The 23,065-nt window shown below is 41.0% G+C and overlaps 1 protein-coding gene across 4 annotated transcripts in view; it reads left to right on the top strand.

Annotated features, from left to right (window-relative positions):
- Window positions 1–23,065, top strand: part of Kdm3a (lysine demethylase 3A) — a 64,570-nt gene that overhangs the window by 6,872 nt on the left and 34,633 nt on the right. For all 4 annotated transcript variants that reach the window (XM_045152669.1, XM_045152668.1, XM_045152666.1 and 1 more), the window contains exons 3-9: window positions 1,628–1,783; window positions 4,411–4,521; window positions 10,129–10,231; window positions 12,118–12,242; window positions 12,492–12,564; window positions 12,664–12,752; window positions 19,566–19,729. In XM_045152669.1, coding sequence (XP_045008604.1) covers window positions 1,628–1,783; window positions 4,411–4,521; window positions 10,129–10,231; window positions 12,118–12,242; window positions 12,492–12,564; window positions 12,664–12,752; window positions 19,566–19,729 — 821 coding nt within the window. The remainder of the gene's footprint in view (window positions 1–1,627; window positions 1,784–4,410; window positions 4,522–10,128; window positions 10,232–12,117; window positions 12,243–12,491; window positions 12,565–12,663; window positions 12,753–19,565; window positions 19,730–23,065) is intronic.

The following is a 23,065-nucleotide window of genomic DNA, read 5'->3' as shown; positions in this document are numbered from 1 at the left end:
AAATCACCCAACCAAGAGTAGCTTCTGGGAAAGAGATTTATTTTGGCTTACAGGCTCGAGGGGAAGCTTCACGATGGCAGGGGGAAACGATGGCATGAGCAGAAGGTGGACATCACCCCCTGGCCAACATAAGATGGACCACAGCAACAGTAGGGTGTGCCAAACACTGGCATGGGGAAACTGGCTATAAAGTCCATTAGCCCGCCCCCAACAATACACTCCCTCCAGGAGGCATTAATTCCCAAATATCCATCAGCTAGAAACCTAGCATTCAGAACACCTAAGTTTATGGGGGACACCTGAATCAAACCACCACAAAGATCATTCTAGAATAAATTATAGAGCTAATAGATTCATATTGGTTTAGAGGTATGGGATGTTTTGGTTACATTTATCTGACCATTAAGATTTTGTAAGTAACTCTAGCATCAGGGTCATTTTCAGAGACATACTTCTAGACTGTTGGTTGACTTTTTATTATTTTTTTTGTTTTGTTTTATCTCTGGAGCAGGCTGACCTGGAACTCACACTGTAGCTCCAGGCTGGTGTCCTCCCTCAGCCTCCCCAGTACTGGGATTAAAGGCTTGCGCCAACACACCTGGCAGGAGTGATTTTTTTTTTTTGGTCTTAACATATTTATACAAATTGTAGTTGCTATTTCTATCCTTAAGGGTCGGAGGTATTTGCATGTCCGAAGCAGAAAGCGTCACAATTACTTGGAAAACTTTCAAAGACAGTTCAACTTTAATATTTAGACACTATAGGAGTTGGGGATATAACTCAGTGGTAGAGCACTTAACTACCTTGCGGGAAGCTTTGGGTTCTTCCTTGGTGGGAGGAGGGACAAAGAAAAGACGTCTAAACTACTAGAGTGGTTCTGGAACACACTGGGGTCATTTATTAATTAGTGTATATTATATAAAACAGTAGGTTTTGTCATGACATTTCATATATGTAAGCAAGGATTCTTAACCTGAGACTCAAGTTAATTAGTTTTCTTCTTTTCTTATATTCATTATATGCATGTAAAATAATTCTAATCAAGCTTCATCATAGCTGGGATTCATTTATTAGTTCTGTATTCCGTGAACTAAGTAGTCAGCCTCCTAACTCAGAAGTAAATACCTCAACTTAGTTGGAAGGGATATTGAAGATGTACTCTATATAAGCTCTGTACTATGTGTATCTGTTGCTACTAGGGGAATTAGAAGCAGGAGGTGGAGTGTAGGGGTAGGGAAGTCACCTTAAACCCACAGATAATTACAGTGTAGTGTGGTAAGTACTTTTGAGTTCAAATTCATGTCTTCTAGTTCCCAAAGCTTAAATGTCTGACTTAAAAGTCTTCTGAGGAGGGTCTTTGGGTTCTGGGCTTCCCAGAGTGTCACTTTGACGACACTGGATCCAAAAGCTTATGTATTCCAAAGTAGTATGGGAGCCAAAGCTTGGCTCATGTGTGGCCATTTATTGTAGGCTGTAAATGAATGTAAAGGAACAGGAAAAAGGGCAGGAGAATAGCATACTCCGTGTTGGTTTTATGTATCAAATAGAGTAATAAGGGTATAATTCAACTTGTATTTGTAATGTTCACTTCTGTAAGTGAATTTACTTTTCGATTTCATTTGTCCAGGTGTGTGTGGAGTTTGATGGTGAATCTTGGAGGAAGAGAAAATGGATAGATGTCTACAGTCTTCTAAGGAGAGCTTTCTTAGTAGAGCATAACTTGGTTTTAGCTGAACGAAAGTCACCTGAAATTTCGGAACAGATTATTCAGTGGCCTGCAATAGTAAGTAAAGCCTGAGCCTTATTGAACCGATACCTATTTTGGGCAAAAGGAGAATATATATGTAATGGCCTGTCCTTGGCCCTAAGGGAATAGACCATGTTAATTTTGTATTTTTTTTTTACATCTATTTATTTATTATTTTTAATCAATTAATTTATTTTTTGGTTTTTCGAGCTAGGGTCTCACTCTAGCTCAGGCTGACCTGGAATTCACTATGGAGTCTCAGGGTGGCCTCAAACCCACAGCGATCCTTCTACCTCTGCCTCCTGAGTGCTGGGATTAAAGGCATGTGCCACCATGCCTGGACTTCATTTATTTTTTTGTTGATAACTTCCATAGTTGTAGACAATAAACTATGGTAATTCTCTCCCTTCCCCACTTTTCCCTTTGAAACTCCACTCTCCCTCATAACCCCTCCCCCCTCAGTCTCTCTTTTATTTTGATGTCGTCATCTTTTCCTCCTATTATGATGGTCTTGTATAGGTAGTGTCAGGTACTGAGGTCATGGATATCCAGGCCATTTTGTGTCTGGAGGAGCATGTTGTAAGAAGTCCTACCCTCCCTTTGGCTCTTACATTCTTTCTGCCACCTCTTCCACAAGGACTCTGAGCCTTAGAAGGTGTGATAGAGATATTTCAGTGCTGAGCACTCCTCTGTCACTTCTCAGTACCATGGTGCCTTCTGAGTCATCTCAAGGTCACTGCCCTCTGAAAAGAGAAGCATCTTTAACCATAAGTGAGAGTAGCTTTAATACATGGGTATAAACATCAAAAGAAGTGCTTACTGGGCAATTTGGAGAGCATAGTATGTACATTTAGCCAGACACCAGCAGACATTACATCCCTAGGGCTCATGACCACCCCTGTTGTAGGTTTTCAGTATCAGGGATGTATTTTCTCCCATGGAGTAGGCCTCAAGTCCAATTAGAAAACAGTTGGTTTCCCCTATAACAGACATGCCAGTATTGCACTTGTCAGCTCATTTGGCCTGGCTGGCCAAATTTAGGGCTTGCAGTATCCACTGTTGAGTATCTTCACTGGTGATTCCCCTCTTTCCCATTGAACTGCATGCAGCATAGCTTTTTCAAGCTTTCTTTCTACATGGAGGATGTTTTCAGCTCAGCTCCAGCAGGATTTTTCATTGACCTTCCAGCCCAAGTATGTGGATAGACCATGTTTATTTTTAAAAATAAGTATTTTTGAGAGCTGGAGAGATGGCTTAGTGGTTAAGGCACTTGCTTATGAAGCTTAAGGACCCAGGTTTGATTCCCCAGTACCCACATCAGCCAGATGCACAGGTGGCGCATGCATCTGGCGTTTGTTTGCAGTGGCCAGAGGTCCTGGCAGGCCCATTCTCTCTATTTGCCTCTTCTTCCCACCCCCCATCTCAAATAGATAGATAAATATTTTTAAAAATAAAAGAATATATGTATTTGAGGGAAGAGGAAGAGGAGGAGGGAAAGCGAATGGGCCTCTAGCTGCTGCTAGGAGGAAGTCAGGTAGAGATAGTTTGAAAAGCTGGCTGCTGATTGTGTATGACCTTGCACATCATGCTAGCAAAGTTTTTATCCATAAATGAGAAAAGCTTCTGGAAATTTTTGAGATAAAGGCCTGTGATTATATTTCCCTCTGCCCCTAGCTCTTTAGGAAATTAGTCCCATCTCCTCAGAAAAGCGTGTATACACATTTTATTTTACCTTTTTTTTAAATATAAAAGTCTTTGGAGAACCAAGTATCTGTAGACTTACGTTAATGACTATCACATACATATGTGGTTTAAATTACTAGCTTGAGTCAAAATTGTGTGGGGTGCTGAGGAGACCTCTCAGTGGTTGAAAGCACTTGCTTGCCAAGTCTGCCTGCCTGCTGGGTTTAATGTCCCAGTACCCATGTAAAGCACGAAGTGGTGCATACATCTGGAGTTTGTTTGTAAAGGCAAGAAGGCGGCCCAGTCTCCCCCAACTCTCACTCTGCTCACAAATAAATAAAAATGTTTTTAAAATTTTAGTCATCTGGTAGCTCCTTGCTGTTAAAAAAAAATTAAGCCAGGGCTGGAGAGATGGCTTAGTGGTTAAGGCATTTGCTTGCAAAGCCAAAGGACCTAGGTTTGATTCCCCAGGACCCATGTTAGCCAGATGTACAATGGAGCACACATGTCCGGAGTTCGTTTGCAGTGGTTGGAGGCCCTGGTGTACTCATTTTCTCTGTCAAATAAATAATTAAATAAAAATAAAGGCTTTAGCCAGGTGTGGTGGCACATGCCTTTCATCCCAGCATTTGGGAGGCAGAGGTGGGATTGCCATGAGTTTCAAGGCCACCCTGAGACTACATAGTGAATTCCAGGTCAGCCTGGCTAGAATGAAACCCTACTTGGAAAAAACAAAAAAATTAAGGCTTTATCACTTACTGTGTATATGGAAAATTATTAGTTACTGTTTTCAGAATGATGCTGATAGCAGTTTTGATGACCTGTTTTTTTTGAAGGCCAGGGTCTTTGTAACTTAGCTGTGTAGTCCCAGGCTGGCCTCAAGGCAATCCTCCTACCTCAAGCCTCCTGAGTGCTGAGATTTAAGAAAAATGTTCCACCACGTCTGGCTGACAAAACATTTTCTTTTGTTTTATTTTTAGATGTACAAACCTCTGTTGGATAAAGCTGGCTTGGGATCCATAACTTCTGTTCGCTTCCTAGGAGATCAACAGAGCATATTTGTTTCCAAAGATCTTCTGAAGCCTATCCAGGTAACACTTTGTATGAGACTGTCAAAGTAAGAAGAGCCAGTCTCTATTTAACATGAGTAAAATACTAGTGTTGGTTGTCCTCATGCGGATGTCTAAGAGAGAAAACCCATCCCATCAAGAGTGAGTGAGTGAGAACCAGGCGTGGTGGCACACGCCTTTAATCCCTTTAATCCCAGCACTCGGGAGGCAGTGGTAGAGGGATCACTATGAGTTTGAGGTCACCCTGAGACTACAGAGTGAATTCCCAGTCAGCCCAAGCTACAGTGAGACCCTACCTTGAAAAACCAAAAAAAAAAGTGAGTGAGTTGTTGAATGACATCTCTTACTGTTAGCCTTTGGATTTGTTCTGTCCATTTGGAGTTGAATGGACAGTGGTACACAATTGAAGGTCTTAAGTGTCTGGAAACAGGTAGGTGATAATTTGAAACATTTTCAAAGATCACAGAAAACTTTTTTTTTTTTTTTTTTGCGGTAGAGTCTCATTCTAGCTCAGGCTGACCTGGAAATGACTCTGTAGTCTCAGGGTGGCCTCGAACTCATGGCAATCCTCCTAACTCTGCCTTCCTAGTGCTGGGATTAAATGCATGTGCCACCATGCCTGGCACAGAAAACGTTTTTTTGTTTTTTTTTTTTTAATTTTTATTTATTTGAGAACAACAGAGACAGAGAGAAAGAGGCAGAGAGAGAGAGAGAGAGAGAGAGAGAGAGAGAGAAAGAATGGGCATGCCAGGGCTTCCAGCCACTGCAAACGAACTCCAGATGCATGTGCCCCCTTGTGCATCTGGCTAACGTGGGACCTGGGGAAGCGAGCCTTGAACCGGGGTCCTTAGGCTTCACAGGCAAGCACTTAACCGCTAAGCCATCTCTCCAGCCCCACAGAAAACTAATCTTTAAAGTTACTGTTCATATAGGCATATGTATCTATAATCCTCATTATGAATTTGCCTATTGCCGAAATATATTTATAACCCCTAAATTGATATTTGTACATGGTCATTTGTAGTCATAGCCAGAGCAACAGTTAGAACTGCCTGGTGATAGTTTGAGCTAAAGTCACAGAAGACAGATACTCTTACTCCTTTTTGGCTTCAGGACTTTTTCTGTGAACAAGTGGCATTTTGCAGCTATTTAGTTACACACTTTTGTGTTGCACAATCATCCCCCTCTGTTTGGCAGTTTTACTGTTTAAAATGTCCCCAAAAGTGCACTGATGTACTATCTGGTATTCATAAACACTAGGTAGCTGTGGTAGATATTTAGAAGGAAATGAACATGTTTGATAAGCTTTGTTTAGCCTTGAGTTCAAGTTTAATGAATCAGCAATGTGTATTAAATAAGGCATATGTCAACAGAAGCACACATAACATGACATGGTTGTTATGTAAAATGAAAGTGTGACCAGTGGCTCCTGTGGTCTCTGTATCTCCTACAAGCAGTTGTTGCTGTTTTTGGCAACCTGTGAAAATATAATTCCTGTGGATGATGAGAATAGATTGTGTACATAATATGCTCTTAATCAGTTTGCATCACCTTTAATGCCAGCACTTGGGAAGCAGAGGTAGGTGGATCACTGTGAGTTTGCGGCCACCCTAAGACCACATAGTGAATTCCAGGTCAGCCTGGGCTAGAGTGAGACACTACCCCCAAAAACCAAAATAAATAAATAAACAAATGATCAGTTTGGAAAACTTCAGATCTTTTTCTTTAAAGTAATTAAGGGCTGCAGGGATGGCTTAGTGGTTAAGGTGTTTGCCTGCAATCCCAAAGGACCCAGGTTCAATTCTCCAGGACCCACATTAGCCAGATACAAGGGCTGCACGCATCTGGAGTTCGTTTTCAGTGGCTGGAGGCCCTGGCTTGCCCATTCTCTCCCTCTCTCTCTACCTGCCTATTTCTGTATCTCTCTTTCTCGCTAATAAATAAATAGAAATAATTTTAGAAGTAGTTAAGGTTTTGCCAAGTGTGGTGATGTATACCTTTAATCCCAGCACTCAGGAGGCAGGGATAGGAGGATCACTGTGAGTTCAAGGCCAGCCTGTGAGAATACATACTGAATTCCAGGTTAGCCTGGGCTAGAATGAGACCCTCAAAAAAAGAAAAGGTGTTTTTTGTTTTGTTTAGTTTTGTTTAGTTTTTGAGGTAGGGTCTCACTCTAGCCCAGGCTGACCTGGAATTCACTATGGAGTCTCAGGGTGGCCTTGAATTTACAGCAATCCTCCCACCTCTCCCTCCCAAGTGGTGGGATTAAAGGCGTGCGCCACCACGCCCAGCTAACAAAAAAGTTTTTGAATCTTGTTCATATGTTGGGTTTTTTTTGTTTGTTTGTTTTTGGTTTTTCAAGGTAGGGTCTCACTCTAGTCCAGGCTGATCTGGAATTCACTATGTAGTTGTAGGGTGGCCTTGAACTGACAACAGTCCTCCTACCTTTGCCTCCTGAGTGCTGGGATTAAAGGCGTGCACCACCACGCCCAGCTTCATATGTGATTATTTGTTACAAATTTGTTGGCAGTAGGGGATCACTGTCTTCATAATAATGTTGCTTTTAAGTAACATTTACCATTAACTTTATGGTGTTTATTAATCCCCTTTATTCCTGGTGGTTCCTCATTACCTCTGTCACTTTGGATGTGCCCTGGCAGGTAGAACTAGTAACCCTCTCTGTTAACAGGGTAGTTTGGGGTCAGTAGTCAGCTGGATTTCTAGTACTATATTGAAAGCTTAGAGCATGGGCTTTCTTTCTCTTGACTTGCATCTCATTTTTACTTTCATATTCTGGAAGTGGATGCAAACAAGCCCTGTGCTGTGTATTGTATAGTGTTTAAATGGAATCGAGGGGCAAGGGTGTTTCACATTTAGTTTCAGATACAAGTTAACTTTGTGTGTTAGAGAGGCATCTTGAGGTTTTTTTCATTTCCTGCCTTAAATGGAGGAATGACTTGCCCATAAGGATCAAGGATCATACAGTGATGATCTGGATATTTTGCTCCCTCCCCAGTAGCTCAGGCTGACCTGGATCTCACTGTGTAGTTCCAGGCTGGCCTCTTAACTCACAGAAATCTTCCTACTTCTGCCTCCCAGGAGCTGGACTAAAGGTGTTCGCCACCACACCTGGCAGGATATTTTGCTTTTTGAGTAAGAGAGTAGCTTTTCCTTAGCATGGTTTCCTGAATTTACATCTTTCATGTGTCCAAGCTTTTCAGTTAAGATAGAACTCTTGGGCTGGAGTGATTACTTAGCAGACTTGCCTACAAAGCCTAAGGACTGAGGTTCTGTTCCCCAGTACACACATAAACCAAATGTACAAAGGTGGCACATGTGTCTGGATTTAATTTGCACTGGCTGGAGGCCCTGGTATGGCCATATTCTTTCATTCATAATCTCAAGTAAATAAATTTTAAAAAAATTTTTAAAGGAACTCTTGGCTGGGTGCAGTGGTACATGTCTTTAATCCCTGCATTTAGGCGCCATTGGTAGGATTGCTGTGAGTTTGAGGCCAGCCTGACATTGTAGAGTGAGTTCAGATCAGCCTGAGCTAGTGAGACCCTACTTAGAAACAACAACAGCGGCTAGAGAGATGGCTTAGCTGTTAAGTCATTTAAGGACCCAGGTTTGATTCTCCAGGATCCACATAAGCCATATGCACAAGGGAGCGCATGCATCTTGAGTTCATTTGCAGTGGCTAGAGGCCCTGGCACGCCTATTCTCTCTCTCTGCCTCTTTCTCTCTCTCAAATAAATAAATAAAATACAATATCCCATGGTAATTGCCTCCCTCCCCCCACTTTCCCCTTTGAAACTCCACTCTCCATCATATCCCCTCCCTCCCTCAACCAGTCTCTCTTAATAAAATATATTTTTTAAAAAGAACAACAAAAGATAAAACTCTTAGCTCCATTTCTTGAGGTTGAAAAATTAAAATGTACATTAGTAAAAAATTTGTCTTTGGAAAAAATACTCTATGGACTATCAATGTGAATGCTGTTATTAATAGAATATTAACATCTAGCCAGGCGTGGTGGCACACACCTTTAATCCTAGCACTCGGGAGGCAGAGGTAGGGAGAATCGCTGTGAGTTCGAGGCCACCATGAGACTACATAGTGAATTCCAGGTCAGCCTGGGCTAGAGTGAGAATCTACCTCGAAAAACCCCCCCAAAAAAAAAAAAACCCTAAAAATAGATTACTAACTTCTAATTAATTGAGGGAAAGTATAATATGTGTTCTTTGAAGAATGACCAAGCTTTAGTTTTGGGAGATTCTTCTTATAGATATGGGCAATCACATTAGGCTTCTTCGGTCTGAAATTCCATATCAAATGGTGTGATTTACCTTTTAGTGTGCTTGCTTTAAGTAACACATGTGGCGCCTAAGGTAGCACTTGGTACATGCAGAAGTTGAAGTTGACATGTAAAGTCTGCTTTTAGATTGAATACAGCTGGGCTATCTGTGGGCTTGAAAAAAGGATCTGAATCAACTGTTATATGTTTGATGGACTCTAAAGCCCTCCTAGGCAGACTAGAATTAGTCCGCTTAATTGGATAGCCAGCCCTATGTGGCTCTCTTTATAAGGTGGTGGTTCATCTTTCTTAATTGTAGTAGCAGCAAATGCATGAGGTAACACCACCCATGTATGACCTACTTTTGGTAATTAACTTTGAATATTCATAGAGACTCTAGGTTTTATCTGATGTTACTTTACTTGGCTAAAAAAATACCTTTTCCTAGCATACCTCCTTTTCTAAGACACTAGTTGTTTACAGAGAAAACCATTCTTAGCCACTACATGTATTTCACAGTGGCAGAAAAGCATGGAGTCTTGCTCTTAGAGGGCTTCTGTGTTCAGCACATGTTTTTTCTTTGTCCTGATAGAACTTGGGTTTGGCAGGTTGTTCCTATTGATGGTTTCTGTGTACATTTATCATAACTGGGTGTGCACACAAACCCAAGAGACTGGAAGAATGCCAAGAGTGGAGCTACTGCCAAGAACTGAGAATTTGAAAACTGGCTTCTAGAAGCCCTAGACTATTCGTTCAGATTTTGTTTATCCTTCTGTTTTTTTTCTTTCTTGTAACAATACTAGTTATAGAATACTAGTTATGTTAAATGAATTTGTGCAAATAAGTTTTATTTTCCCCTTAGGCAGGGTCTGTCTCTGGCCCAGACTGACCTGGGCTTCACTATGTAGTCTCAGGGTGGCCTCAAACTCATGGCAGTTCTCCTACCTCTGCCTCCTGAGTGCTGGGATTAAAGGCGTGCGCCACCACGCCCGGCTATCAAAATAAGTTTTCAAAACAAATGTTTCAGTGAATTGACAGTGTGCACTTGTCTATGGTAGATTTGTCTGTTGCCCCTTGGATTTGTTGATTTCCCCATCCATAGTGTTTGGTGTATGTTGTTGTTATTATTTCCATATGTTTAAAGTTATGGCTTGGAGCAGCTATGTAGTTCTCATGCCCCTAGCTTGGGTGATCTACTTCAGTGTGCCTAATGCTTGTGATTGATGTTTTTTTCAACTATTCATTGGAGTTGCAATGGTTTGGTGCCATCAAATGGTCAGCAGATGCTATTTTAATAACTCTTCTTACCTTTATAATGGTCTACTTTACAGGATGTAAACAGTCTTCGGCTTTCCCTTACTGATAATCAGATGGTCAGTAAAGAATTTCAAGCTTTGATTATAAAACATCTAGATGAAAGCCATCTCTTACAAGGTATGTGGATGGTCTGTTGTTGGCAATTGAGTTATTTAGTGATTATAAGAAAAGCTCAGAGGTTATATGGAACTATTAAAGTAGATACTTTAGTTTTATAAAATTGACAAGGCATTTATTTGGTGTCCTCCCCTTGTTTACTGTGACTACTTTCTTGGTCAGCTTCATAGTCACAGGAGTTTTTAATTTTCAATCTTTATTTGAGCGTGGGGATGGATTTTGCAAAAGAACTCTGGACACATGCATCACCTTGTGCATCTGACTTTACATGGATACTGGGTAATTGGACCTGGTTCATTAGGCTTTGCAAACAAGTTCCTTGAAGTGCTGAGCCATCTCTCCAGTCCCTGCGGGTTTTGTTCTGTTTTTATTTATGTTTTTCTTGAAGAAGTAGGGTCTCATTTTATCCCAGGCTGACAGTTCATAGGGATCCTCCCACTTTGGCCTTCAAGCACTGAGATTAAAGGTATAGGCTACCCTATCTGTCCTTTAAAAAAAGTTATTTAATTAATTAATTTGCAAAAGGGAAGAGTGAAAATGAATGAATGACTGAATATGGGCCTTTTGCTGTTACAATCGATATCCAAATCTATATGCCACTTTGTGCAAGCTGGCTTTACTTGGGGATTTGAACCCAGGCCATCAGTCTTTGCAGGGAAGTGCTTTTAACCATTGAGCCATCTCTCCAATCCCCCACCCCTTTTTTCTGTTTTTAATGAGAGAAGAAAATTGGCACACCAGGACCTCCAGATGTGGGCACTACCTTGTGCACATATGCAACATTGCACAGGCATTACTTTGTGCTCTGGTTTATATAGGATTTAGAGAGTGGAACATGAGTCCTCATGCTTTGCAAGAAAGCTCCTTAACTGCAAAGCCATCTCTCCAACACCTTGCTTTTTTTTGTTGTTGTTTGTTTGTTTGTTTGTTTGTTTTTATAAATTTGGCCAGGCCTAGTGGCACACGCCTTTATTATTATTTTTATTTATTTGAGAATGACAGAGAGAGAGAGAAAGAGGCAGAGAGCAAGAGAGAGAATGGGCGCACCAGGGCTTCCATCCACTGCAAACGAACTCCAGATGTGTGCGCCCCCTTGTGCATCTGGCTAACGTGGGTCCTGGGGAATCGAGCCTCGAACTGAGGTCCTTAGTCTTCACAGGCAAGCGCTTAACCGCTAAGCCAACTCTCCAGCCCCAAACCCCTGTTTTTTGGTTTTGGTTTTGGTGTTTTGAGATAGGGTCTCACTCTAGCTCAGGCTGACCTGGAATTCACTGTGTAGTCTCAGGGTGGCCTCAAACTCAATGGTGATCCATCTGCCTCTGCCTTCTAAGTGTGCACCACCACACCTGGCTCTTTAACTCTACCTATAGTCTCCTTGTTTAACTTCCATAGTGGTTATTGCAAGTATGTGTTCTTGGCCTCTCCTCTAATCACAGTAATTGAGAGACTTGCTGTCAGTCCTATAGCTAGTTAGTGATGGAACTGGATTCACACTCAGATTGACACCTAAGCCCAGTTTCTTTCTACCACACACAATCAATCTGGGTTTTGTTTGTTTGTTTCAAGGTGGGGCCTCACTCTTGTCTGGGCTGGCAGTTCTTGGAGTTCCCACATTTGATTCCTATAAAACTATAGAGGACACTTAGCTCTTTTTGATAAATTGTTTGATAACAACTCTTTGGTTTGATACATCATATTAAGATCAGTATTGCCAATATAAGGAAAATCTGTGTGAAAATAGTTTTTTAATAAAAACATTTTAGCAGGGTTTAAATCAACTTGTTTAATGTTTGCTTTTGTGTGCTGCATTTTTTTCAAAGGCTTGACAAAAGGTAGTGTCCCCAGTAATGGTGAATGCCATATTGTTGTTGTTGGTTGTTTTTAAGGTGACAAGAACCTAGTTGGTTCAGAAGTAAAAATTTATAGCTTGGACCCATCTACTCAGTGGTTTTCAGCAACTGTTGTAAATGGAAACCCAGCATCAAAAACTCTTCAAGTCAACTGTGAGGAGGTAAAGACCATGGTAATCACACATAAGATAACTTACAGGGCAGGATAATTGCAGATGATCTGTGATCTAGATGGAAACCCTTTTTTCTTACTTTGTAAAATGTTAAAAGCAGAAATATATTATGGTTGTTTGAAAAGGAAGTGATTTGTAAACGTCCCATTGCTTTGTCAATAAAAGCTAATTTTCAGTATGTTCCCAAGCATTTTTCTAGTATCATTAATTTTCCAGTATCTTTGTTTTATTTTTAAGATTCCAGCACTGAAAATTGTAGATCCAGCACTGATTCATGTTGAAGTTGTACATGATAACTTTGTGACATGTGGTAAGAAACTCTGATGTACATTTTTCTTCTTCCTCCCTAACCCTTTTTCCTCACGTTAAAAGAAACAGAGAAGCCAACTGACATCCTTATGTGTTGTAGGTAGTTCCACAAGAGTTGGAGCTGTAAAACGCAAATCTTCTGAGAATAATGGAAGCATGGTGTCCAAACAAGCAAAATCTTGTGCTGAGGTAACTTTGGTTTCTTCTTGCCACTTGTGCAGATCTTTAACTCTCACATTGCATGGCAGTCTTCCACAGTGCCATGGCGTTGGTTCTGCTGTTCGGTGTGGTCTCGTCTGCTGTTGTTGCAACTTTCAGATCTTGGCCATTATTTCTTTCTTTTGTTTTTGGTTTTTTGAGGTAGGGTCTCGCTCTAGCCCAGGCTGACCTGGAATTCACTATGTAGTCTCAGGGTGGCCTCGAACTCATGGTGATCCTTCTACCTCTGCCTCCCAAGTGCTGGGATTAAAGGCGTGCACCACCACGCCTGGCTTGGCCGTAATTTCTGTGCTGAAGCAGATGGAGATAATACAGACTTCTGGTTCTCCTTTTGTGTGTGTTAAAAGTTGTATTTTTTGGTATTTGTTGGAAATTCACAATAGTGTGATGATTTCACCATGTAGAGATCTTTTTGAAAAGAAATTGAGTTGTATTTGTAAAATTTAATGAAAACCTGTTATGAGAAGGGGGAAAGAGCCTTAGAATTCTGAGAAGGTTAGCTGGGGACCTTCACCCTCATAAGAAGGAGATTTATGATTAGATGTACAAATATACTAGCTTTTTCAAAGTTGGTTTACTATTATTAATTTGGGCCCAGAAAAATATTTAATTCTCCTGCAATAGCTACTGCTTGGACCAATTAAGACCATTTCTCTTTTTGTTAGGACCTGTTACACTTCAGAGATGTTACATAGGAATTCAAATGTACTTATTTGTATTGAATGAACAACTTCCTACATTATTATAATTATCAAATACACTTTCATTATGCTCCAGACTAATGTTCATAATTTTAAAATTAACCATAATGATACTGGTAAGACTGTTGACAACATTTGAGAGGGACCTTTGAGGACTGGGAGAGCAGGACAAGGAAAAGCAGCATAGCAAGTGAACTGATGCATGAATCTAGAGTTCTGGGCAAGGGCAGGTGAGACAGTGTTGACTGGCCAGAGCAAACTATGCTCCAGAAACGTTGGAGTCTGCAGCTAGGATGTTTGATAAACTTCACTTGGCTTTTTGCCAATGCTCAGACAATAGGAACTTTTGATAATTTACCAGAAGGTTTATGAACCAAGGTGACTAAAGCTTTTTCCTTCCAGGGATACAGTCTTGACCTCTTGGGTGGGGCTTAGGTTGTTTAGGAAAAACTGAAAAGGTCATTACAGAAATTAATGTATTTTCATCTTTTGCCTTAAAGGTAAAAGATACTTTCAAATATACCATTCAAGAATCCAGAAATGTGGAACATTTGTCTTGTGTTAGATATTTGATCCTAGAGACTGCGATATATTTGGAATTCTTGTCTCAAAAAGCCCATTGCCTAGTGAAAGTTTTCAGAGACTTCCAAGCTCTTAAGAGTGTGCTAGGAAGAAGCTGTATAGGTGCCTTGGAAGCAGCCTGGGCAGAAGTTCTAGAGAACATGTACCATTCGCTGAGTATTTGTTGGGTCTAAGAGGTAGGAGACAGGGACAGAAGCTCTACAGAGGTGGAAAGGAACTTTGCATTTGATCTTGCAGGTGGGTATGTAAGGTGGTTTGAGTTTTCAGTTCAAGGCACTGAGCTTTACACGTGATGGATGGGGAAGGAAGTGACAGTAGTAACAAGACATTGGTTAGATGGGTGGGATTGGCCACTGTAAGTGGCCTAAAGTGAGCCAGTGGTCTAAGAAGATGGACAGGTATTCAGGAGACAGCATTAACTTGACTTGGTGGACAACTAGGTCACAAGACTGAGCCTGTAGGAGAATATACCTAATAAACTGGCTTAACCAATTCTACTTAGTGCACAGCACTTGTAGCTTAGATAATGCTCATGATATGATCAGAGGTGTAGTCTCTCTATGAAAAGAGATTAACAGGGATCCTTGTTCTAGAAGGAAGTAGGCTTTGAATGAAGCAATGTAAGAACTACAGAGAGAAAGTGACTACAGTGCATCTTAGGGTTAAGCTTAGAGAGGCTATTGGCTAGTAACCCACAGTGTTGTTACAGAATAGGAGGGTAGAATTCAATGTCAGATTTTTGACATTGAAGGGATTGTTAGCAATCTAGGACAAAGGCCAGTTGGTTGGGTGTGCATTGCCATGGAGAATGCATCAGTGTAAATAGTCACAGAGAAAAGTTGGAAAAGAGAGAATTGTGGGAAGCTCTGTTGGGGATGGAGTCTAGAAATACAAATGGCATACCTTATTTGGATAGAGGAGGAATTAAGTGGGGATGCTGGCAGAGCTCGGGTCAGTGGGAACCTTCTGGAGAAAAGTGTCAGTTTTTCAAATTCTGAGAAAGAGGAGTGGGCAAGTAAATTTATAATGCATCAGGGGGTGCTTATAAAATGTGGTATTATATACATATATAATGAAGTCCCTTGCCTGACTCAATTTTGTAGGGCAGCGAACATGGCTTTAAAAAACAAAGAGGGATATATATATTATTTTTTTTTCAGTGTGTTGTCTTTATTAGCCATGCTCAGTAAATTTGTGTACCAGTGAATTCATTGTTGGGCATGGTATATTACTATTAAAAAATAAGTCTGAGCTTTGGTTTAGAGATAGTTCTTAAACCTAGAATGGGGAACTACATTCCGTATCTTAAAGATGTCAACTGAGTATAGTAGTGCGCTCCCAGCTCCTCAGGAGACTTGAGACAGGAGGACCACTCGCACCCAGAAGCTCTAGGCTGTAGTGTGCTGCGCCATTCATGTGTCCACATTAAGTTTGGCATCAGTATGGTGACTTCCCAAGACCAGTGGATCATCATGTTGCAAACCAGCCCAAGTCAGAAAAATACCAGTTTCAGTTTATGCTAGTCAACATACTAAAGGAAGCAGGAAGGGGTAGATTTTTACTGAGAATTATAAACTTTACAAGTCTGACTTTGATTATTATTTTTAAATTTTTTATTAATCTTAAAAAAAGTATAGAGTAAAGAAAGAAATATCACTTGTAATTTTAGAGATTCTCTTCATTTTGGAATACTCCCCACCCTTCTTTTCTTCCTCCCTCCTTCTTTCCCTACTTTATGATGGAGGTCTGGTTTTTTTTATTACCTCCTTATTGAAACTAAAGCCCACTCTCCTTGTACCCTCCATGATTCCCTTGTGTATACTCTTCCATACCAGTATTCTGTTCCTCCTGGACAATTCTTACAATTAGGCCTAGCCTAGATTTTAAGGGACTGACAGGGTGAAGGAAGCAGAAGGAAGACAGGCAGTTACTGTAAATGTGAGTGAAAGGTGAGTACAGTATCACACTTGACAGGATTCTCCCCGTGTCTACACTTCCAAAATATGTTGAGCTGGCAGAGGATTTAATTTTAGGGTGGTCTTTGGTAGACAGGAGTTTGGGATTAGGTAGGCAAGATACTTGACTGCCTTGTGGTTAAGATAAACATGTTTGCCAGTGACAATCTGGTTCCTTGAAGGTCTTCTCTGCCTAGCAGACTATTCCTCAGAGTTATGACATTGTTTGGTTAATTGGGAAAGAGTCTGCTGAGGAGTGTGAGCCAGCAGTGACCTTTTAAGAATATTGTCATACACTCAATTATATTATCTCCGTCTGCTGGCAGGGAGGAACTATTGCCATGACTGGTATAGAAGACCTTCAGGGAAAACTCTTCAGGTAAGAAGTAACTTTGACCTTTGTCAAGTGAGAGGCCAGTGCAGAGTGCACGTGAAGATGGGTTTGGGAATCAGGAGTCCTATTCCTGTTGAGCTAAACCTTAGGCAAGTGAGGGATATACTACAGTTTCTTGAAGAAAAAGTACTCTATAAAGTTATGCTAAGTCTGTCACATGGTGACATAATTGAAAACATTATTACAGTATTTTATTGCTTTAAAGTAGCTGATCTCTAAAAATTGATTGTACTGTATGCTGAGCACTATGGCAAAGACTAGCCCTATACAGTGCTTTACTCTCACTTTATAAATGAGAACAGTCGGCTGAGAAGTGTCATAGACTGAGTTCACACCAAGGTCTGACACCAGAATTGAATCACTGTTACTGCTGTTATTCTTCCCCAAGTCCTTACTTACCTTACTGCAGTGAATCAGTATTGTGAAAACAGCAGGTTCCTCCTTTTTCCTTATCTTTATCCTGCCTTCCAATGAATAGTTACCAGTATTTAGTATATGGGAGATAGTGATCTACAGTGGTGAGCATTACTACTGCCTGTCTCCTCAGGTAACTTGTAACACTTACTTAGAGCTCCTTGAAAATACAAAGTGCTATCTCTGTTCATTCATTCATTCATTCATTTCCACCAGTCTGTCTTTCTGAATGAACATCTGCCATATGTCTGATGTGGTCAGTTCAGACAGTGGACAAGGAAGCAGGGCCTCTGCCCATATGAAATGTATGTTCCCTTGTGAGAAGACTGACAACTAAGTCAAAGGTGCTTTCACAGTGTGATGAGTACTGTGAAAGATGGAAACAGGCAGGCATGTGATGGAATAAGGTGGTGGCTGGTGGCACACTTGGAATGAGTAATCAGAGAGACTGAGAAGGTGAATACAGCAAACTTAAGGGTGAATGGATGGAACCAGCCAGCCACTGAAAATTGCAGGCAGAAGGAATAGCATGTATAAGGCCCAGAGTAGAAAGGGCTTAGGATGAATATTTGAAGATTGAAGACCAGAGAGGTCGTCAGTGTAGATGGAGTACTGGGGGGGAGTTAATTATAGAAAGGTTCCTCTGTGCTAGAATAAATCTGGATAGGAGGCAGAGGGATTAGCAAGGAAGTCAGACTAACTAGGATATGTATAGACTAGGAGAAAGATGGTGGAAATGGTATCATGAAAAGAAGTGGGTAGAGTCAGTGAATACTCTGAAAATAGAGGCAGTATTTATTAATTTGTTGATTAGCTATGGGGCATGAGAGGGGAGTTTTTTGACTTGAGCAGCTTGATAGATACTGTAGAGTAAAAATATATATCCACAGGTTGGCAGTCACAAGTTTGTAAGTGCATTGCATTCAGGAGGGTGATTCAAGGAAAGGTGTTAGTGCATCAACTGAAAACATTCAAGAAAGAAAGGCCATGGGTGAAAAAGTCTGGTAAAAGGAAACTTTTTTTTTTTTTTTTTTTTTTTAGGTGAACCTTGAAATAAGCATTTTGTAATGATTTAACAGTTAAACTTTGAGAGGCTGACAGTTTATCATAGTATTATATATATTAGTATAGTCAGAAAGTACATTTTAGAAATAAACTTAACTAATTTTTTTATTTAAAGGATTAGGAGCCGGGCGTAGTGGCGCACGTCTTTTATCCCAGCACTGGGGAGGCAGAGGTAGGAGGATCACCGTGAGTTCAAGGCCATCCTGAGACTATATAGTGAATTCCAGGTCAGCCTGGACTAGAGTGAGACCCTGCCTTGAAGGAAAAGAAAAACGTATTAGGAAGCAAGCCCAGGAAGATAAAATTTAAGTATAGTCAAGACCCCTTGGAAAAAAAGAACAAAAAGCACACACCTAGAGAATGCCCCACTGTCATTTAACAAAGCTGAGACAACAATAGTATAACCTATAATCAGGTCATATAATGCTGGAAAATCATTTAAGGCAATGCCATAACTTAGTGATTCAATTTTTCTTATTTTTAGTTGTTTTTATTATCCCCATAGGGTAATAATACTTAGAAAAGACAAAATACATAGCCATTTTTTAAGGCTACCACAATAAGTGAGAAAAAAACAAAACAAAACTATGAGCTGGGCATGGTGGTACATGCCTTTAATACCAGGATTCTGGAGGCTAAGGTAGGAGGATAGCTGTGAATTCGAGTTCCAGGTCTGGGCTAGAATGAGACCCAAAACAAAAGATTCATGAGTATACAAATACCTATTAGCAATTGTCAGGTTTAAAAACTGACAAGCAAAAAATACCAGTAAATCAATAAATACTGACAAGCATTTTACATCAAATTCTAGAGACCAATTATTAGAAGACAAACATTTTTCAAGTTTAGATTTGTGGCAAGGCAAATACAGGTGACATTGTAGTGTGACGCAGATGACTGAGAAAGGCAGAGGACAGGTGAGGGCCTAGATTAATTTTGCATATAGAAGTAGAAAATGCTGAGCTCTGGAGCTTTTTCATGGTAGGAGGTTATATTTTTGTAGACAATGTAGATGTAAGGCATGGACCCAGTATTTACATTTCTCAAAGATAAAATTACGTGAAATGGGAAGGGAGAGGATGGCCCAACTTTGTCCTATAGGCCTGTCATGACTTAATTTTTTTTTTGCAGCTGGGGATGATCTTTATGACTTGAGCCATATAAGAATATGAACATGTCCTCAGTTTTTATTGCATTTCAAAGGCTCATCATGGTACCCAGTAGGTTCCATTGCCTATAAGAGTCCTATGTGGTCTGGTCTCCTGCCAATCTGTGTAGTGGTGGGCACTCAAGATGTCATGTCAAGGTGATTGCACATGAAGTTGTCACCATTGAAACTGTTACTTAAAAGTTCACTTCTGTGCATTACATTAATAAGTAATTGCTACACATCTGTGTGTTTTCCAAACATAGTAACAGTTCTGAAAAAGACCAGCTTCTGGTCTTTTATAGGAACATTTAACTTTTATGAAAAACTTGGAATGATTTATTTATATCCATCAGATATGAGTTCTTAATTTTGGGATTTAGCAGTTGTTTATTCTGCTGGTGTTTTACTTGGCAATGGTATGCTTGTTTAGTATTAAAGGAAATTATCTGGACTTTTGTCAACACTTCATAATCCCCAACTAAGGGCTTTCTTTGTAATGTTTATTGGTTTGATATCTTTTAGGCCTCTCCCAGTGCATGTCCTGTGCAGTCTGTACCCACAACAGTTTTTAAGGAGATCCTGCTTGGCTGTACTGCAGCAACTCCATCTAGTAAGGACCCAAGACAGCAGAGTACTCCCCAGGCGGCCAACTCTCCACCTAACCTTGGAGCAAAAACTCCTCAAGGGTGAGTAGTATGTTGTTAAAAGTGTTGATTCATAGCAATAAAAAAATCGCTGTATTTGAAGCCAGGTGTGGTGGCACATGCCTTTAATCCTAGCACTTGGGAGGCAGAGGATTGCTGAGAGTTTGAGGCCACCCTGAGACTCCATAGTGAATTCCAGGTCAGCCTGGGCTAGAGTGAGAACCTTCCTCGAAAAACAAAAAAAATTGCTTTTCTTGGGCTAGGGAAATGGCTTAGCAGTTAAGGTGCTTGTCTGCGAAGTCTAAGGACCCCAGTTCGATTCCCCAGGACCAGTGTAAGCCAGATGCATAAGGGGGGGCTAGAGTGAGAACCTACCTCAAAAAAAAGTAATAATAATAAATAAGTAGTGAGAAAAGTGAAGAATTCCATGCACAAGCAAAGACGCAGTCCTCTTTCCTGTCTGCTTTGGGTCCTCCCACTCCTGTTTGCGTGTTATTCACAGCAGGATAGGGTTTTGTGCTGCCAGTGCATTGTAGTTAGCCTTAAATTGACATTTTGTGTCATTTGAAGGGATTTCTAATATTATCGACATTAAAGATTTTTACCTTGACATATTTCCCTACTATGAGATTTTGAGTTTTGGCAGGCAGTACTAGCTTAGTGTTTCAAATTTAAAAAACTAAATTTTGTTATATAAGAAAGGAGAGTTCAGCAGTGGTTTCTCTGAACTAGAACAAGAGGTCGAAAAGAAGCTTTCATAATTGACCTTGCATGGTTGTTGTGGTGGTTTGATTCAGGTGTCCCTCATCAACTTAGGTGTTCTGACTGCTAGGTTCCCAGCTGATGGAGATTTGGGAACTAACACCTTTTGGAGGCAGTGTATTGTTGAGGATGGGCTTATGGGTATTATAGCCAGTGTCCCCTTGCCAATGTTTGTTTGGCACACTCCTCTTACTATTATCCACCTTGTTGCCCAGGGGATGATGTCCACCCTCTGCTCATGCCATCATTTCCCCCACAAGCCAAAATAAACCCTTTTCCCCCCACAAGTTGCTCTTGGTCAATGTTTTCTGGCAGCAATGCGAACCTGACTGCAACAGTAATATTCATTCCGAGGAGTGGTATCATTTGCTGCTAGACTCCTGTGTGGCTTTGGCCTTTGGAGCTCATTTTCAAGAGGAATGTGGATGAATTTGCAACTTTGGCCTAAGAGACACCTTACACTTCTGTAAGTACAGCTTGATGGTTATTCTGGTCAGAGTTGCAAGACCTGAATCCAGTAAGATCTATTGACTGTGAGGTTTGGCTTGTAAGGGTGAAAAGGATCTTTGACTGGGCTAGAAGGGGTTTGTGTGAGAGGCTTGTTGTTATGGCCATGTCCTGAGAACTTGTGCAGGGTTGCAGTGCGGAGAAACGGACTGGTGTGTGCAGAGGGATATGGCACAGAAAGAAATCTCTGAGCCAAAAGTGCTGCCTGCTCAGCTGCAACTATATGAAAGATTACAACCATTGAGAGAGATTTGGCCAGCTGAACTGCATTGAGACAACAGAAAGAATGCAATCTTTTGAAGGGGCCTAATGCTGAAGGAATGTCCTATTCTTCAAAGTCTGCTTTATTCCCCCCTGGATTAACAAACTGGCATCCTGCCTGGTATTGTGGAGTATAAGAAATGCAGGAGGCTGGGCGTGGTGGCACACGCCTTTAATCCCAGCACTCGGGAGACAGAGGTAGGATTTCTGTGAGTTCGAGGCCACCCTGAGACTACAGAGTGAATTCCAGGTCAGCCTGGGATACAGTGAGACCCTACCTCAGAAAACCAACAAAAAAAAAAAAAAAGAAAGAAAGGCAGGAAAGAGAAGGTCATTGACTTTGCAATGAGGTCTTGTGCTTGGAAACAGCTGTGGGCAGTGTGAAACAGGTTTGCTAGATGCCTGCATGGAGACCCAGTGGAAATGCCGGGAGCACGAGATGGAGAGTTGCCAGCCCCGATGAAGTTTACCAGGACTGTGAGAAGCCTAGCTGGAGGAGTGGAATTGGAACTCCAGAGACTTGTTGCTGATTAGAATTATCGGACTTGAAGATGTGACATTGGCTAGAGTTGTTAGACTTGGAGCTATAGAGTTTGATGTTTGTCCTGTTTAAATCTTGTATTGGCTAAATATTTCTTTGCTATGCCCAATGCTATCTCTTGCAGTGTGAATGTCTATTCTGTGTGCCATTATTGGTTTTGTATTATGGCTCAGTTAAAAGACCTTTGATTGTGGGATGTTTGAACATCATAAAGATTGATTAAAAAATATGGGGACTTTCAGAGTTGGACTGAATCATTGTATTTTACATCCTGGATGGTTATCAGTTTATGGGGGCCAGGGACAGAATGTGGTGGTTTGATTCAAGTGTCCCCCATAAACTTAGGTGTTTCCAGCTGATGGAGATTTGGGAACTAATGCTTCCTGGGGGCAGTGTATTGTTGGGGACAGGCTTATGGGTATTATATAGCCAGTGTCCTCTTGCCAGTGTTTGGCACACTCTCCTGTTGCTGTCGGCCAGGGGTGATTTCCACCCTCTGCTCATGCCATTATTTCCCCCTGCCATCATGGAGCTTCCCCTCGAGCCTGTAAGCCAAAATAAACCCTTTTTTGGTCAAGTTTTTTTTTTTTTTTTTTTTTTTTTTTTTTTTTTTTTTGTTGTTGTTTTGGGCAGCAGTGCGAATCTGACTACAACAGTTGATGGTTTTTAAATTAGTTTGTTGTATATAAATGAGGATGAGGGCCTTTTTTCTAACATTTCTTTTTTTTAAAATTATTTATTTATTTATCTGAGAGCAACAGACACAGAGAGAAAGACAAATAGAGGGAGAAAGAGAATGGGCACGCCGGGGCTTCCAGCCTCTGCAAACGAACTCCAGACACGTACGCCCCCTTGTGCATCTGGCTAATGTGGGACCTGGGGAACCGAGCCTCGAACCGGGGTTCTTAGGCTTCACAGGCAAGCGCTTAACCGTTAAGCCATCTCTCCAGCCCAGGATGAGGGTCTTTTAAGGTGGCAGTCCTCTAATTTGTTTGAGGCAGGATCCCTTGTGGTGTTCACTCTGCATACACCAGGCTTCTGGCCTGAGAGCTTCTGGGATTCTCCTGTCTCTGCCTCCTATCTTGCTGCAGGAAGTCTCAGATTATAGAGATTTAACTATTGTGTCTGGATTCTAAAGATCCAAAGTTGTGTCTTCATACTGGTGAGGCAAGCGTTTTATGTGTTTGAGCTATGTTCCCCACACCCTACACAGGCTTTTTTTTAACAGCTAAGTATACCTTTTTGTTGTTGTTTTGTTTTTCGAGTTAGGGTCTCACTCTAGCCTAGGCTGATCTGGAATTTACTCT

This window comes from Jaculus jaculus, chromosome 6, assembly GCF_020740685.1.
Source record: "Jaculus jaculus isolate mJacJac1 chromosome 6, mJacJac1.mat.Y.cur, whole genome shotgun sequence".
Taxonomy (NCBI): Eukaryota; Metazoa; Chordata; class Mammalia; order Rodentia; family Dipodidae; genus Jaculus; species Jaculus jaculus.
This window is presented reverse-complemented; position numbering and strand designations above follow the sequence as displayed.